General features: G+C 43.0%; 1 protein-coding gene across 3 annotated transcripts in view; it reads right to left on the reverse strand.

Moving 5' to 3' along the window:
* KIAA0319 (KIAA0319 ortholog) overlaps positions 1–17,906 on the reverse strand; it is a 59,341-nt gene that overhangs the window by 23,261 nt on the left and 18,174 nt on the right. For 2 of the 3 annotated variants that reach the window (XM_037381813.1, XM_037381811.1), the window contains exons 3-9: positions 14,600–15,372; positions 6,146–6,329; positions 3,841–3,945; positions 3,087–3,184; positions 2,618–2,705; positions 1,960–2,052; positions 1,226–1,358 (exon numbers count right to left, since the gene is read on the reverse strand). In XM_037381813.1, coding sequence (XP_037237710.1) covers positions 1,226–1,358; positions 1,960–2,052; positions 2,618–2,705; positions 3,087–3,184; positions 3,841–3,945; positions 6,146–6,329; positions 14,600–15,372 — 1,474 coding nt within the window. The remainder of the gene's footprint in view (positions 1–1,225; positions 1,359–1,959; positions 2,053–2,617; positions 2,706–3,086; positions 3,185–3,840; positions 3,946–6,145; positions 6,330–14,599; positions 15,373–17,906) is intronic. The other variant, XM_037381814.1, reaches the window with a different exon arrangement.

The following is a 17,906-nucleotide window of genomic DNA, read 5'->3' on the forward strand; positions in this document are numbered from 1 at the left end:
TGTCCTCCGTAGTATGGGAACCAACTACATCTCTAATTCACCTCTGCTGTGAAAAGGGAGCCACTCTTGAAGCTTTTCCCAAATGGCAACAAACCTAGTTAATTCTGTTGTTTATGTTTGAAAAAACGTTAGTGCTCGATAATTCTTGCGGAACACATACTTTTGCTGTCAGTGCACATCCATTCATCAGAAGCACTAGATTTTGTTGACCAGCTCATTTCCTTTAAGTCTGAACATGCTGCTCTATTTGTTCAAGTACCTCAGCCTCCCCCAGAGGTACACAGATACAGCAAGTGATTTCTTATTTCCCTGAGGTTTGGAACACAATTAAGAGCACTGCTTGTAAGCAAGCTCAGCCCCTCTTAATACAGAAAAAAAATCCTATGGTCATTTCTGCCTCTGTATAATAAGGAACAACTTCAGTAAAGAACATATAATGAAAGGTGAAGCTTATGCAAAGCACCACATTTAACGTATGCATATACTGGCTTCAACATTCTGCTGATGCTACACTGATACATAATACAGTGACTGGTAGGCTGTCACCCACTGGCAGCCAAATAACCCAGGCTGCGTCAGTGGGAAGTCTGCCTCTGCACAGACTAAGCTTTAAGTTAAAGAGTTCAGAAAATGAACTTTGATTTTAATTAAAGCACCCAGAACTGCAAACATCGCTTCCACTGTCTGGACAAAATCCAGCTTCAGCAATGCATAAATGGAGGAAAAGAGTAGCAAGGCAAAGGCTTTTATGAAGAACAGAATGACTTATTGAAATCAGCACACAACGATGCCTTGCAGGGATCAGTCTCCCAATATTGTTCTGTCTGCCACCACCCTTCAGGGGATGACTTTCACAGTCTGACTGCAGATTTTCATCTCAGGACACTTGCCAACTTGTAAGCTGGAAAAAAATAAAAATAAAAAAAATAAAAGTGTTCTGTCACAGTTGTTATTGGTGGGAGCGGGAGGTATTTCATTTCAGATGCCTTGTTTTGCATAACGTCGTGCTGTGAAGTATCACTTCACCAGAATCACAAAATCACTGCAAGCACTTTTTAATAAAACTGCTTCCTATGCCTTTCCACTATGCAAAATGAAGGGTAACAGCACGCAGAAGAAACATTTAGTTTTTTGTTTAAGGAAATATATGTAAGCACAATGAGAAACATTTAACTGACATCACAGAAATAGTTAAAACACCAAAGGAAAGCATCTGTGCCAGTACCTGAAGGTGTAGTTTCCAGGAACAAGGTTAGACAAGTGCAAGACAGGTGTGTCAGCAGATGCCTTCTGCTCTCGTAAAGGACCTTTAATTTCCTCCCAGTGGTAACTCACTATCTTCATATCATCTATACTTTCTATATTCATTAAAGGAAAACCGTATCAGTTTCTTGTAGCAATTGCTGAAATGAATACTAAACCTTTCATGCACTGATCCCTAACACATTTTCTACAATTATCTTTTCAAGCATATTCAAACAGGATTTATGTACCATAGCTGTTAAACCACAGATTACAAGTTCCATTTGGTATGGTTTGTCTAAACAAACAATTCTTCACACACACAAAAATCAGTCTCAGACTCCGCACATTCCAACTTGCCTGCTCTCAGTAATTATGAATGTAATTATGACATCTCTTCACACCCTGTGTGACAGCTCTCCACCACGGCCCCAGCTGTACTGGCACCAAGGCCTTCTGGGCAGGACAAGAGGCTGTAGGAATAGCTGCTCCCTGGATACAGCAGCCTCCGACACACTGCACCTCAATCCCCAAGCAGGGATTTTACCACTTTTTTTGTTTGAAGTAATTTATAACTGAAATCAAATTCCTACAGTAAATAATGATTCAGAAGACTTCTGCATAGAGCAAGAAGGAATTTCACTTGTAATTGACAAATACTGTTGTAATGGTGTATTATAAATCCAGAATATAAGCACAGGATGGTCCAGTACATACGACTGCCATCAATGAAGGTAGAAGTTGTAGGCAAAGAAACTTCTTGTACTTCGGGTGAAGCAACGGCAACAGGTGGCTGGTTAACTCTGACTGCTGTGAGACAGGGAGGAGAGGGAAGAAAAAAAGAAAAAAAGAAAACAAACAGTAGTGAAAGCCCTGGCAAAACTAATATATTAACTCTACAGACCAACATTTCCTAGTGACTTAAATCTAGGATTGACAGCTTTGCAGAATCTGCTGTCTTTTTTGGACAAGGGAGAGAAAAGGTTACTGAAGAGTATGCTGATGCAGCAGAACTGCTGCAGCCACTTCTAACTGGTATAATTTAGATAAGATCTGTGCCCTGTAACTTGCAGCTAGAGTGGTTCAGCACTTAATTGCTGTTCCTAGCAATACTGGAGAAGGGAACCATAAAAGGTGACATGATGCTATCTCAGGCCTTGCCTGGGGAGGTTACAAGACCAGAGAGCACTTTAACACAGTGAGCAAGGTCCTTCACAATTTCCTTTAAACGCTTTATAGGCACCAAGATCTGAAACATATCTGCGTGACTGGACTACCAGATGTCCTTGACAGACAGTACATAACAAACTGTTAGATAAGCATGTTGTACTTGTGTTGAAGAAACTAATTTCATTACTTCAGCCAACTGATTTACCTGGTTTGACTGTGACGTTTACAAAACCTTCACCAAAGGCATTTTCACCAGCAACTGTCACTTTGAAGGCATAAAGTCCCACTGATAACTGAGACAAACAGAACAAACTGGGTTACATGTCGAATTATACAAAAGCAGTATGCATAAATCTGCCAATCATATTTTAAACAGAAAAAACCAGATATCTGAAATCTAGAGCTCCTTTTACAAATACACACACAAAAGACCACAAGTCAATGCTCAGAAGTGGGGAATACAAAGCAAACACTTAGGAATTTTTATTCTAAGAAAATTATTAGAGAACTCTAAAAAAAGCCACTTCTAATCTGGCAAGGATTTGGTGACACATGCAAATGAAGAGAGTCTGGCAGTCATTCAAACTCCTTGAATCAAGGTGCCCTTCCCCAGAGGTTAGAATCCTGTGAAAGCACCACACAAACACCTTGAGCCTGAGCTTACGCTCACTTACATGAGAGAGCTTCAAGGTCTGGCTGTGCCTGCGCTCCATTTCACCACCATAGTCAGCAGGGTGACTGATTAAGCTCCACTCATAGGTGTAGGCTGTTTCTAAGAGCAATAAAACAGCATAAAAATAATCAGCTTTGCCTTCAAGGTAAGCCCATGCAACAAAGAAATCAAGTTCACCATCCGTCAGATAAAATGCTACAGTAGGAAATCATGACCGCTACTGATTAGCCTGCAAAATGCAGTACCAATACATGTTAAACTTCCACAGTATGCTGTAACTTGGTAAAGCAGCAAGGATGCAACAGACTTCACAAATAATTGACTTCTTCACAAAAACCAGCTTCATGTGAAGCAAATGCATGTTACATACCTACCTACAAGATACGTATTCTTTGCAGCTGCAGTTTGGAAGCTGTAGTTTTAAGGTAAGTATTGTATTCAGAACCTACTTTTCCCCACCTCTGCTTTACAGCAAGATGCTATAACCTGCACCACATCATCTTTTGGTAGAAACCACAGGCCTTCTCTTGAACCATCTGGTTAACAAGTTGAGGTTCTGAAAACAAAAAGCCACTTAAAAAAACCCAGCAACCTCAAAAATCCAAAGAAGGCAATCTTCTCTGTAGTTGGAGCCACAAAAAAGGGAGTAGTAGGAGATGAGAAAGATGGTTTTATCTTGAGGTGCAGATGTTCACATAACATCAGACTTGTCTGCATTTACAGGTTGGTAGTGTGTGCATCTCCTTGCAACTCACCTGTAGGTGGTGGCGGTACAACAAAGGCATTCAGTTCAACCTCATTTTTGGGTAGCATCACGTGTATGTTATCTCCAGCAGACACAGTAAGTTCTTTTATTGTATCTAAGACAAAATGAGAATGCTATGTTTTAACAGATTGGATGGATATAAATTTAGTATCTTCAAATATTACTTGTAATGGATTAAGTAAAATCTGATAAACACTCTACAGTGAATAGGCACAGATAAGTAAAAAAAAATATTATTTGCTTATGTATTGAGCAATTTCTTCTTATAATGATGACTACAGCTCCTTCACCTTTTACCAAACAAAAAGAATTTTTTTCTTCCCAAAATATGAAGTGTCATTTCCCCTACTTTTGTTTTAGAGAAAAGCATTCTAAATATTTCTGTCTATCACAGGTAACATTGCTCTGCAAAAAGAATTATGCATTTTTCTTAGTAACTGGATGGGACTGCAGGAATTAAAAAATACGTGATTACAGAAGACAAAGCCATCTGCACCAGGACAAACCTCATTAAATAAAGTAACATAGTCCATACTAGAACTCTAATATCACACCTTCTTTCACGAAGATGACTTCTGCGCTTGTGTGGCACTTGTGAGGCATGCCTCAATGTCCAGTTCAGTGTTCCTTTTAAAAATTCCACTTGTATAGCAGGGCAAAGGTGTTACTTCATAGCTGAACTGCAGGTTCAACCAATCCACCACCCAGGAACACCCTCCTGCTTCTCATCTGTGAAAACTCTTTCCTCTCTCAAAAATGCCAAAGTTCACAAATCCAGACCGCAACAGAAACATACCAAGCACAACTTCAGGACAGGTTCCCACAAATCTGTATTTCAAAGGTTTTCAATGTCTTCCTTTTAATATTGGGAACCCACAGAACAAAGTTTCTCCAATGGCAACATTCTCTAGCATCTAAACATCCAACTTACAAACTCTGAATAGATGAGCAAGAACCTACTCAGCAGTGGCAGTGGACAGGTCTAAAAATGGATGAAGAGGCCACATTGACAGCATGTTTTCTGCCACTGCTATTTAAATGCACCCAAAGCTCCATAATGGCTCACAGGACACCAGTGGAGTGGAGGTTTGTACCTGGACCTCCACATGAGGTGAGAATAAAAATGGCCAGATGAGGGTGATGACCAAAGGAGAGGCTTGAAGACTTCCGAGACAGTAGGGCTGAGAACACACAAACTTGAGGCAATCCTTGCACAAATCAGTACTTACAGTGAGATTTATCACAACCTTCCCTTCAGCTTCTTCTTCTAAGCTCCTTTTTGAGTACTCTTCAGCCTCCCCCAGTGAAGGAGGAGCTGCCTAGTCAACACTCAAGGGTAATAATGATCTTGGAGAGGGATCTCTTGTAGCTCATCTCCCTGTTACCTGTTACCACTATCCTGGCTGGCAGGTTGAAGTCTGGCAGATGGTGCCAAGAACATCCCAAACCAGATCTGCTCTACCAGGAAACAAAGAGCTTAGCTCTCCATATCCCTCAGTACATCAGGAGTGCAGAAGAACACACATCCGTGCTGCTCTGCTTCTTATGGCCCCTCCACCTTTTGTCAGGGTGCACAGGGAGGCAGGGAACTCAGCAGGAAAAAGGAAATCCGCTAACATACACACAGAATTTAACACAGCTACAGAGGACATCATTGTTAAACATGCCCTTTTCAAAATAAACACTTTTGCTCTACGGTTAGAAGTCTGATAAGCTTCCTCACAGCTTTGAAATCAGAGCAAAACTTTTTTCCCCTCCAATATGAGGAGGCCACCTTCTCCCCTACTAAGGGCTAGGCTTCTCTTCTACTAAGGGCTGAGCTTCCTCTGGTCCCACCTATGTTGCTGCATGATATCTGACTATATGTAGTGGGAACTCTACTGAAGAGCTGCTGAGAGGGGCTAGTGTTCTGAAGAGTCACACAAAAATAACAGCATGGCTAGAATAGCCTGTTCTGAAACTCTGGAAAGCCTCAGGTATTTCTCACCAAGTATAAAAATGAACCCATTTCAAAAAGGCTTTTAACCTCCGCTTTTTACTTTGCTGTATTTACTTGAGTTATCATTTCCCATTAACGGCCCTGGTGAGAGTTTGGCCTCAGAAGTAACTGTCCAAGAGGTCTGGAGTTCGCAGCATTACTGTAAATCTACAGGCTTAAAGTGCAATGATGTTACATTTGGATTAAGAGCAAGCTCATAACTAACAGGTTGGAAGCCTGACGGTAGTAAAGCAATCCCCGCCCGCTGTCCAACCTGCAGGTACCCCTCAGATCTCCAGCTATGCTGAAACATTACCTGCTTTAGCAGCAGTAGCAGGCAGTGTGAACTGCTGCATGGGCTCAGATGGCACAGTATTAGTGGGAAGCAGCATGATCCCATCTTCAGTGACATTCTCTGGGGCCGCTGTGGGAGTCTGCGTTTTCTCTGACACATGTGGGGGAAAATCCGGTTTGTCTGAAGAAGGGGAAGGCATAGCAGTCTGAAAAATTAATTATAGGGAAAGAGTTGTCATAAGTGAGCCGTTTTCCACGTTTCTTGATCTAGAGGTATGCTCTTTTTAAATAGCACGTAGGGTACACCTATTGATTGATGTTACTAGGATGTTTTATTCATACAGAATATTTATGAAAGGAGGACTGTTTTTTTCCCATCAGGCTTTGTAAGCAATGCTAATTATTTGCCAAGTTTCAGATGCCGAGCAGTGTAGCCTACAGTCATCAAAACAAGGTAACCTGGAATACAACTAAAGCTAACAATCTCAAGAAAGAACAGTAGGACAGGTCTAAATAGTCATAAACCTTTAAAAACCAATGACAGAAAGTCTGTGTGGTATTATTGTCTTCATGCTGTACACACGGAAATGTTAAGAGCATCCCTGCCGCCTACTACATCTGTTCTGACCAACACTTGCTCATGTCTTACTTCCTCACCACTAACACCCTAAATCTCTACTTTGGTCACCAAGCAGTAGTGTTGTTCTCACTGACCCACCATGTTAGTAAATCAGAACTGCAGCAATGCACACAGCAAGTTTTGCAGATCTCAGCACTCCGTTAACCTTGCCCATCACCTTGTCCCTCTCTCTCATGCCCCAACACCTTTCAATGACACGTAAGTCTCACCAGGCCAATAGCTTTTCCTTCCATTCTCAAGGTTTATTTCTGACTGAAATTTAGAGAAAAGCATTTTGCCAATTATGGCTACTGTGTGGCACATGAAGACATCACATACTGCTAATATTTGTACATAATCTGTTAAATGAAGAATAGGATTATTAAGGTTGGTAAAATGTACACTCTTATCACAGAATGGCTGAGGTGTGAAGGGACCTCTGCAGACAGCCTAGCCCAACCCCGCTCCTCAAAGCAGGGTCCACTACAGCAGGCTGCTCAGAAACACGTCCAGTCAGGTGCTGAATATATCCAAGGACAGAGAATCCACTACCTGTCTGGAAAGTCTGTTCTTTCATCTTCTGTTTGACCATCCTCACAAGAAAAAAGAGAACCATTTTCAGTGTTCAAACAGAATTCCTTGTACTTCAGTTTGTGCCCATTGCTTCTTGTCCTGTCACTGGACAGTGCTGGAAAGAGCCTGGCTCCATCTTCTTCACTCCTGCCATAGTCATTTATACACATTGGTAAGATCCCCCTGAACCCTCTCTGCCCAATGCTGAACAGTCCCAGTTCTCAGCTTCTCTCTGTATTTCAGGTGCTCCACTTTCATTCTGCAGCCTGTTGCCTCCTAGGTAACAAGAGCAGCTCTGCCTTAGATTTGTGCAGGATGGAAAGCTCCCCGTGCAGCTGGGAATGGGAAAGCAAAGTCAGGGACTCTTGCTTCCCAGCCTGTGAGGGCACAGAAAGTGTGGAAGTCAGAGAACCCCCTCTCTGCCTTCAACAAGGACAGAGAGAAAACATCCCTGAACAGCTGGGACAGTGACACAGCGCTGGGGACTGCGGCTGCCTACTCAGTGGGAGTGGCTGAGAACCACACCAAGAACTGCATCTCCAGATGGGCCCATAACACAGGTAACGTGAGCTCTTTTGTGGCCAAACCTCCAGCTGTGCTCATTATGCAGACAGCAAGATCTGTCTGAGCAGCTGGGACAGGCAGCAGGACCAGGGACTGCAGCTCTGCCAAGGCAGTGCCTTCAGCATGCCAGCCCTAGACCCTAGGCAGGAATCTCGCCCTCAACGACATGATCACACACAGACTCAGGCCTCATAACTTGTCTAAAGGCCTTTCCTCCAGACACCTCTCCTCTACATACTCACTCCAACCCACATCTTCCAAAAAGATCATCTTTTACCACACTACGGCAAAGCAAAGTGTTTCTTTGCCTTCCACATTTCAGGGAAATCTACTTCTTGGAGCTTCCTCTGGCTCTCCTCCTTTCCTGGCTCTTTGCCAATCTATCAACTGAGAAGTAGCCATCCTGGCTTTGTAGGACAGATGGAGACAAAGGCACCTCCAAAGCACCTTTCCTGGGACACAGTGTTCTGCAGCAGCACAGAGGAGCTCTCCAGTCAGCAAGCCTCAGCAAGGCTCTGCAGTCAAAAAAGGTGCCCTGTGGCACTGTCATGCCTGAAGCAGTGTCACAGCCAACAGGAGAGCTTAAACTACGAATGTTAGCAGGCAGCGAACTGCCTAGCAGGTAACTGGGGCAAGGGCAGCCAGAAATTGAGCTCTCAGGCAGAAACTATTATGGAGAGATGGGCTAGAACAGATGTGGAGGGCAAGATTAACCTAAATTCCAGCTTCGGAACTGAATGGAAAAAGGAAGAAAAGAAAGACTCCTCCTGGGAGTGAGCAGAGTAGGCAGTTTGGCTGATATGGGCTTTGGGGGCTTTTTGTTTGCTTTAACCCACCTGTACAGCCACTGTTGCTTGTTACAAAATAAACACACCAACCATGAGGGCCCACATCCTTCAGTTCTCAGGGTTTGACTTGAGCACAAATCTCTTGAGAATTCCAAGAGAAAACAAGAACACCTTCATAATCCAAAAGGAAAGAAACATAGTCATGCAGTTCCCTGGAGAAGCTCAAAGTTCCCGTGCTGGCAACAGCATCACACCAAGGAGAAATCCTTCCCCACTTCTGGTCCCTGGCTGACCTCGTAGATTGGCACTCTCATTTCTCCCTGTGGATGGGAGGGATGAGTCCAGCCATGTTGCCTTGCTCCATCCTGATCCTCCAAGGCAACTCTCCTTTCCCCCTCAAGGAAGCATGAAGAACTCCTAAAGACAACTGGTCAGGACTCTGGTGAGTCAATAGCTGCTGGTGTTGCATTTTTTACGACTGCTTCCCCAGCACTGTTTCCTCCATGCCCCTCTGCACATGACTACTACACAGAGCAAGTGGTACTACAGTTTTCTTGTTCACCTGGAAAATCACACGAGGAGCAGCCCTGTCAGCAGTGAAACTCTGCTCTTTCACTGATATGCTTTTCCATCCTTCTCTGCATTCAATTATCTAATGATTTCAAGCAAGTATGACCTCTACTAATTATGTACTTGGGGAGCTGCAGAAGAGCAAATCATCATACTGTATGACAAGAAGTGCAGACTTCGAGAAAGAAATAAATATTTTTGACAAGTAAATCTAAATATCAAAATATCCTTCAGGGCTCTTATTCCTGATCCTAGGATCCCCTAGGGATTAAGTAAATGCATTTTTAACCAAACACAACTGTTGAGCATTCACAGGCCTCAAAACTGAAATAAAGCCAAAATAAGATATGAACATCTCTGATATTTCACTTCATTCTAACCCTTAAATATAAATTCTGAAGGCATACCAATTAGACATTAAAAGGCTCATTACTTATATTCTCTTAGCCATCTTAAGCTTTCTTAGGTAGAGCTTTATGTATTTTGAGCGCACCATTATTCCTGCAAATCCAATACACTCAGGACAAGTCAGGCCTAACCTACTAAATAAATGTTTGACACACTGCATTATCAACAGAGCAGTAGCTGGAATCTAAGACTTCAAAAACTTTACCTTGCTTAACAGATCAGCAGGTAACTGGAAATTTTAGAAAGACAATGAATATTTCACAGGTATCTCACTTCAAGGATGGGAGCACTGCAGATTTCTGACTTGGCCAGCTTGACAACATTTAGTCTCTACAGATTTCTAAATGTATACAAGTTACTGAGCTGCTAGAGGGTGGCAGTCCATAAGATCACTCTGAACTCAATGCTCTATCCCAAGTCACATACAGAACCCCCTATACCTGACTGCATTTATGGCAAGGATGCTCCCAGGGCACAGACTCTGGAGGCCTGTGTTTGGTTGGTCTCGCAGTTTAAAATCTCTCTTCAGGTTCTTGCTCAAAGAACACAGCACCCAAGGACACTGCATCCTGATGACTACTGTGAAGGGAGGAACAGCATTTTTGCCACCTGCTCTGTCTTGCTTGTCAAAACAGCTTTGTCTGGAAGCTGCAGAACAGTGTGTCAGCATGGATTTAGGAACAGAGCTATAGAATAGCTGTGGTAGAATTAAGCAGAGGATAGGAAAGTGTATAACATGCAATGAACAGAGGGTATTTCATTAAAGTTATTAGCAAAAACGTTTTTAAGACCTTCATATTTTCTTAATCTATATAAAAAGACCACAGTTTGAGAGTTTTCTTGCTGGTATATAATCCAAACTATTTGGAGGCATCCCAGCCTTTTCACCCCAGTATAAAAACTTAAGATTTCCTTAATAACAAAATTTAGTTTCCAAAGAAACTTTTTTTGAGAAGGAAACACAAATATCTCCATATGAGATTTGATTAAAATATCTGCTTGCTGGACAAAGAGGCACATTAAAAAGGAAAACCTATCACCAGAATTTATCGCAGGCAGCATCTTATTTTACTAGAGTCACAAGTGCCATTCCCAAACCAAAAAAACTTGAAGGCAAGCCAGAAGTTTGTGTTAGACATAACTGGCAGGGTTTGGGTGTCAGGGGACTGGCTACAGGGGTCACCCCTGCGGTCCCTGTTTTGGCAGTGGATGAAAACAATCCACCACACACCAACACTGCAACCACTTGGACACAATTAAGAAAGGGCAATATCCACTGGGGGCAGGAACACGGGAGGAGGTGGGTGGGATGGACAGCAGGAGAGGGGTGATGTGGAAGGGTCATTATTGGGCACAGGGCTGGAGACAGACTCTTGGAAGAAGACTTCACGCCACCTCCCAGGGGACTAAGGCACACAGAGAAGCCCACACCGGAGCAGAGGAAACAAGGAGGAAGGAACAGTGGCAGAAAAGAGTAAGAGCCAACAAGTGGCAAAAGAAAATTTCTGCATACTGACCCCAACCTCCTGTGCTGCCTGTCACCTTACCAAAAGGGCCGAGCATAACATGCAGTGAAAAGAAGGGCAGTGGAGACTAGGAAGGGGAAAGGAGATGCGTCTGGACTGAAGTTGAACCTGGGGAATGCCAGGGAAAGGCATTTGCCAAAACCGCTTGCCATCTTCACTTCTTTATGGATGTCTAAATTCAAAGGATTCCCACTTGGGAAACAAAGGCTGCACAGGCTTTGGCAGTTTCTCAAAGCCTTCTGCTTCTCCAGATTCTATACTTTTCTCGACGTTAATAGAGTCATTTAGAGTCATTTCACGATTCATTTAATGAACAGCTTTCAATGCTATTCCATCAACTCTCTACAGCTCTGCTAACGGAGCACTGCCCTATCACCTTAGTTCTAACTACTGTCTTATCAGCTCTTCAACGTCACTACCAGGTAGAGCTAAAAACTGACCCAGTTGTGGAGCTTCATCCCTTCTGCAAGAAGCAAGCTCATTCCTCAGCCTTTCCACAGGAATTTCAACAGCTCTGTTAGCATAACATTAGCATAATGTAAAGGCCACACAGGAATGCCTCTGCTGTGTCCCAGTGAGAAATAGTTTTCTCTGCATTTCACTTCACAATAAACTCCCATCTACCCACAAGTGGTGCATGAACAAAAAGAAAAATCTTTCTATGCTGGCTGGGATGGCAAAAAATGAAAGTAAAGACTTAAAAGTAGGCTTGGCCAGATAATATCATTACCATTACAAGATGTGAAATTTCAACTTTCATAAAGCTGTAGTCACATGATCCCTTAAGAGATGGGAACAAATTCGCTCAGCTCCGTTTGTCACACTTCAGGTGAACTCAAAGTTGTATGGCACAAGGCATAAGCAGTTCAGTCGGCAAGGATCCTGGCAACTGGCTAAAGCTTAGCACAGTGCCCATGTGGCTGCCATTTGGCAGCAACGTACAATGGGGACAAGCTTCAAGTCTTACCGCACACCCAAAGTGCACAAACATGGTGGTGCGTGAAGCTACTGCAGGTTCTTTCCACGACTTGACTTCCAGCACACAGCACTGGCAGTAACCAGAAGATGCTTGTTTGTTTTCCCTAGCAGGTGGAACAAGAAACAGGAGATGACCTTGGTACAGCAGTGGTTGGTTTCCTTATTTTTAACTTTTTAAGAACAGCTCAGCTATTGCTCTTTGTTATGCAACTCTAGTACATGACAGAATGTCACACCAAGTTTATCCGTGGGAACAGTATACTTCAGGATCACACTTTTCATATGTGCATTTATATGTACTTTTTCCATACTAATAGAAAAAAAACCCTAGTATCTACCCCTCTCACCTAAACTCCCATATTTATTTATGCTCATTTCAAGGTCTGCATGGTAGATACTTTTAAAAACAAATCTTCTGTAGTGAGCTCTGCTTGCAGAAGCAGCACCCACTTTTGAACTTGCAGTAGCACTTTATCAAGTATTCTTCCATATGTATGGAGACAAGTTCTAATCTCTTCTCACTCGTGCCAACACATTCCAGACAACTTGGTCAATCATAAAAGCTGCAGGCTATCTTGAGCCTGGAGGAGGTGATCCCTGAAAAGCAACCCGCTCTCATGGTCCCCACTTATCCCCAGGACAGTCCCCCTTGGGATTCTTCCAAGCAGATCCCACAACAGGCCAAAGGCTGCTCTCCTGAAGCCCGTGGCTGTGACACTGCTTTTTGACTCATTCCTGCCCCTCTCAGGAGTCTGAACTCCACCTCCACTTCATGGCCACTCCACCATCCCTGACCAATGCCTCCTTGCCTGCAAGGGTGAGAACCAGCAGAACCTCTCTCCTTGTCAGTCCACAATCACCTCTGACAACTTCAAGAAGTTATCACCAACACACTCCAGAAACCTCCCACATTTCTTGCACCCTGCTCTCTTGCCCTCCCAGTAGGTACCGAGGTGGTTTAAATCCTCCAGTAAGGCCAAGGGACTGTAAATATGAGGCTCCTCCCAGCTGCCTGAAGGCTTCACCTGCTTCTTCCTGACCAGGCAGTCTGGAGCAGACATGCACCCTAATGGTGCCCACAACAGCTGGCCTGCCAGCCCCAACCCATATAAACTCTTGACTAGCTCATTGCTGTCTCTAGGCAGAGCTCCTAAGCCTTGCCTTAGAACATGCTGAAGAAGAACCCTCCGTGATCATGAGCCAGCTAGGGCAAAAGCCCAAAGCATTCTTTGATCAAGAGCAGCTGACAGAGCTTCTGAGAAGCTGCTAGAGGCCCCAGCCCCTGCTAGTCGTCCTTCTTCCAGCTGCAGGAACCACTTAAATTCCTCACAGCAAGAATCCCAGAACTTCTCAGAATATCTAGAAGATCTTGAAGCAGAGCCCAGGAACTGCCGCACCTCTACGCTGCAATGGTATCCAAGACATATTGTATCTTAAGCCTTGCTGTTCTCCACACAATTTTGCCATTTCAGTCACCCCCTCTAAGAACCTCAGTTGTCACAGATGTCATGCAACTTTCTTACTTACATGTATTTTTCTTCCCTACAGTAATGGCAATACATTATCTTTATACAGCAAGAGATAGGTAGTTGCTGGTTACAAAAATCTAGTGGAGTTTAGAGCAATCCAGCTAACATTGCTTAATTTCCTCTTCCCTCTAGCTGGAGCGTGTGTCAAACCCAGTAAATGCTGAGTTTCAACTTTCTAACTGATCCCACTCTGTTCTTCAGGAACCAGAGCCCCTTTAGTCTCAACTGATCTACCTGGGTGGCATAAATAGAAAACAAGTGCATCTCACTGAAGTATTTAGGGTTGAAGTATTTAACTTATTTTTCTTATTGCCAGACTCACAAAAAGGATTCTGAGACTAAAAACATCTTATCCACTTTACCCCACTGCACATCATGGTCCAAACCCACCACTGTCCCTCCTTATGCCTGCCTCTCAGATGTTTTAAAAGCATTACAACAGGTGTTTACCCAGCACCATTACACCTGTAACACCACTATGTGTTAGTAACATGAAACCCCCAAAACAGGGTGGATTTTATTGGTGGAGGAGCTTATGCTTACTGGTCTTGGCCTTTGGATACCAGATAATCCACGATTGCTCAGCTAACTTCTAATGAGTCACCAAGGGTCAGAAGGAAGAATATTGTAACGTTATTACACCAGGTCCAAGCCCAATCATCTGTATACTTTCAAGCAGACCCCACAATGTCCCCAAAGGAGCTCTGCTCCTTATATAACAGAAAAATTAAGAGTCCTTTAGCGATTCATCTGCCTATTAAGACAATCCTCTCCCCTTCAGCATTTTCTACACTGTAACAGCACTAAGTTATGTGAGTGTTGGGGTTACATAACACAGCAATAACCTAATTTGATTTGAAAAACAAAACATTGCCAAGTGGCCTCACCATACTCTGCCTGCTTCCTGAAGGGCAAACATACCTCTTCTTGCAAAGCATCATCAGGTTGTGCAAGAAGTTGAACAGCTGCTTCACCTTCAAATGCCTTCCTGGGGAACGGTGTAATCTCTGGGAGAGATGACCACCTCTCTATGGAGTATTCAGTGGCAGAGTTCAATTCAGAGCTGTTTTTATTCAGAAGGCTTTCCACCTTCCCAGTCTCCCCTTTGTTTTCAGAAAAGTCTTCCTGATTATCTCCATCACCACCCATGGAAGAGTTGAAGCCATTTTCACCTGCCACCATGAGGCTCCAGTCAGCATAATCCGTGCTCTCCTTCTGCTCATGTTTGATGCTCACCTGAAAGGGGTCCTGTTCCAACTCTTTATAATCATCAATGTATTCAGGTATCTCCTCAAGGCCGGGATCTTTGCCAAGCAGAGACAGCTCCTTCAGGCTACTCACTTCCTCAGACAGCTCATTCTGGAGTCCCACAGAGTGGACCATGCCTGGGATCGCTTGCCCAAATCCTAGCAGTGAGGCTTGCCTCTGAGAAGGCCTCAGCACAAAAGTAAGATAGGACTTCACAGTTTCAATTTTTTTAGGTTCACAATTCTCTTTGTGTTGGCAGTTCACGATGTAACAGCGTCGTTCAAACATCCAGGACAAGTCACAACCAGAGAGGTCACAACATGCTGCGATGCAGTCGGACACTGACATAGCACGAGGAACTCGCATAATTTTTGTGTTTTCTAAGTTGGGAGATATTACTGCACCTGAGTAAGTGGCTCCTTCTCTGCACTGCTCACAACTGGAACCTGAAACAACACCACCAACATAAGACACAACACTACAACCAAGCCATAATATAGTTTACTGTGACCAAAAAATGGCTTATCACAGGAGACAAAATAAAGACAGGTGGTACCTCCTTAAATAAAGTAATTTCCTTTCACTAATGTCACTACTACTTTTGTTTCAGCATGCCCCTTTGCAGTAGTATTTATACTTTAGAGGATTTTTCAGTGTAGGATCTCTGTATGTTTTTCATCATACCTCTTGCTCCCTTGCTACAAATACATACAAATGAAAGTGAGTTGCCAATACTTAAAAACTGGAGCAGAGCAGGGAACATACAAAAAATAAATCATGGAGTATCTCCATTACCCCCACAGCACAGTGAGCAAAACATGTTTTAAAACAAAACTCAAGTAATATTCTGTAACATGTCATTGTTTCATCTGAAGGAGAAGGAAGCAGAAATCTACATAAGAGAAACATTTACCATCTCACCTGAACTTCATGAAGAGGCCCTCACACCAACATAATTGCTGGGCTTAATATAAAACCTGGATCAAATTCTCAAACTCTTGCTACTTTACCCACTAGTTCTTGTGAAATCCTAAGAACTTGCTCCAATAGGGAGCATCTTTCCTTCCTTTGCAGTGAAGTGGTCATCTTTTCGTATGACAACAGAATTATTTTCATAGCACATCACAGACTGAGCGTGAAGTGTTCAAGTCAGGCATGAATCTACATACCGTATATCTGAGGGAATTTTTAACATCTCTTCTAGGTGTTTTTCTCCTGGTTATAACAGCTCTTCAGAACTCCTCTCTCCAAAATGCAACTTAAAAAAATCTAATCAGGCTACAAAAAACACTTGAGTAAACCCAGGACATTCTTCTTAGCAAGTCTTGATGAAAATCATGTTAACTCAATCAATGAAAACAAGATGTCACCACTGTGGAGCTAAGACAGTAATGGAAGACAGAATTATTCTGCCTTTGCATTTCATTAACAGTTGAATTATGGCTGCAGAAACCTCATTATTCACAACAGTATATGGCAGGGGAAAAAGAAAAAAAGCAGCTTGACTAACGGATCCCAGCTCAAATCTGTTGAGCTGATGGGCAGGAAAAATGAAATCAAGTAGGAATAGGCTGGCAATCGGGGTTAGGTCTGACCATGACCTTAGAGATGCAGAGATTCTCCCGCACATGCAGTACATTTAACCACCGCCCTACAGTTCCACCCACATCTTCTGGGCTGAACTGTAGTTTGGTCCCTCACCATACATGACCTGAATACAGCTACTGAAATACTTGTGGGGCATCATACTGCCCGGGATGAATATACAGCTTCCAAAGTAGGTTAAGTTCAATGCAAAAACCCCAAACCAAACAACCCCCACCCCCCCCTAAAAAAAATAAAAATTGCACCACACACTGAGGGATAGAGAGGACAAGACTTTACAAAGGTTTTGCAGAGCTGGCTATTTGGGATGAGGAAAAGACAAGAAACAAAAACAAATTTCAAGAAAACATCAATGACTTGCATACAGGTATAACTGAATAGGAAGCTGACAAAAAGGATAAACAGCTTCAAGTACCATTTTTCTGACTGCAGCTGCTCCCTCACACACAGCTGGGATGCTATTTACTCTTCTATTTTACACTTTCAGTGAAAAATCTGCCCAGGGGAACATGAATTTAAAACAACCTGTTCTAATATAGCCCCAACATGAAGTTTCTTTACCTGTACCCAGGAGATGCTCAGAATTTGTGCATTTATTTATTTATTTATTTTCACACTGCATGTAAATAGTTCCTCTACATTCCCTTTCACCTCCAGAAATGTAAGAACCTGGCAGAGACTCTGAACTGTCATCACAAGTCTTTCCTTTAAGTCGTCTGCACAACTTAGGACAGGGGAGCCAGCAGAGCTCTGGGTTAAAATGAAGTATAGGAGTCAGGCTGTCCACTTAACCATTTGGTCCTTTTTCAACCCATATCAATTTAGTTAATCCTGTAAATCAGTAGGGATATGAGAAACAGGCCTTTAAAACAGGGTAAAACAGAAACACAATTCTGTGTGAATGTGCAATATTAGGTCAATAACAACTCATCACAATTAATTCCTTAGGACCAGCACTATTGAGGTGGGTCGAAACTCCTCTGAGGGCTGTTTTCATCCCTTCCCTTCTTTACCTCACCCCTGAAGGAGAAAGTGACCAACCTGTTAAGAAGTTTTGAGGTTTCATTATTTATTTGTTCAGAAAAGAATGGCCAAAAATTCTTGTCTTAGAAACAGACTTACACAACTGGAATAATCCAAACCTCTAACCTGAGGCCAGACTTCAAGTCCTCACTCAGCCTGATGACAAACAAAGCTTCAGGTCTCACACTGCCATGTTCAGTTTGACACACCAGCTACCACACTGCATAGTCAAGCTCCCACAAAATTAACGGTGTTTCTTTATCCAGAGAAACAAGCCCAGCATATTCCTAAGGTAATGCATGACTTCCCCCAAGCAAGCATCCTAGCCACAAGCCTTAGCTGCTCCCTTTTT

Source organism: Falco rusticolus, chromosome 3 (genome assembly GCF_015220075.1).
Source record: "Falco rusticolus isolate bFalRus1 chromosome 3, bFalRus1.pri, whole genome shotgun sequence".
NCBI lineage: Eukaryota > Metazoa > Chordata > Aves > Falconiformes > Falconidae > Falco > Falco rusticolus.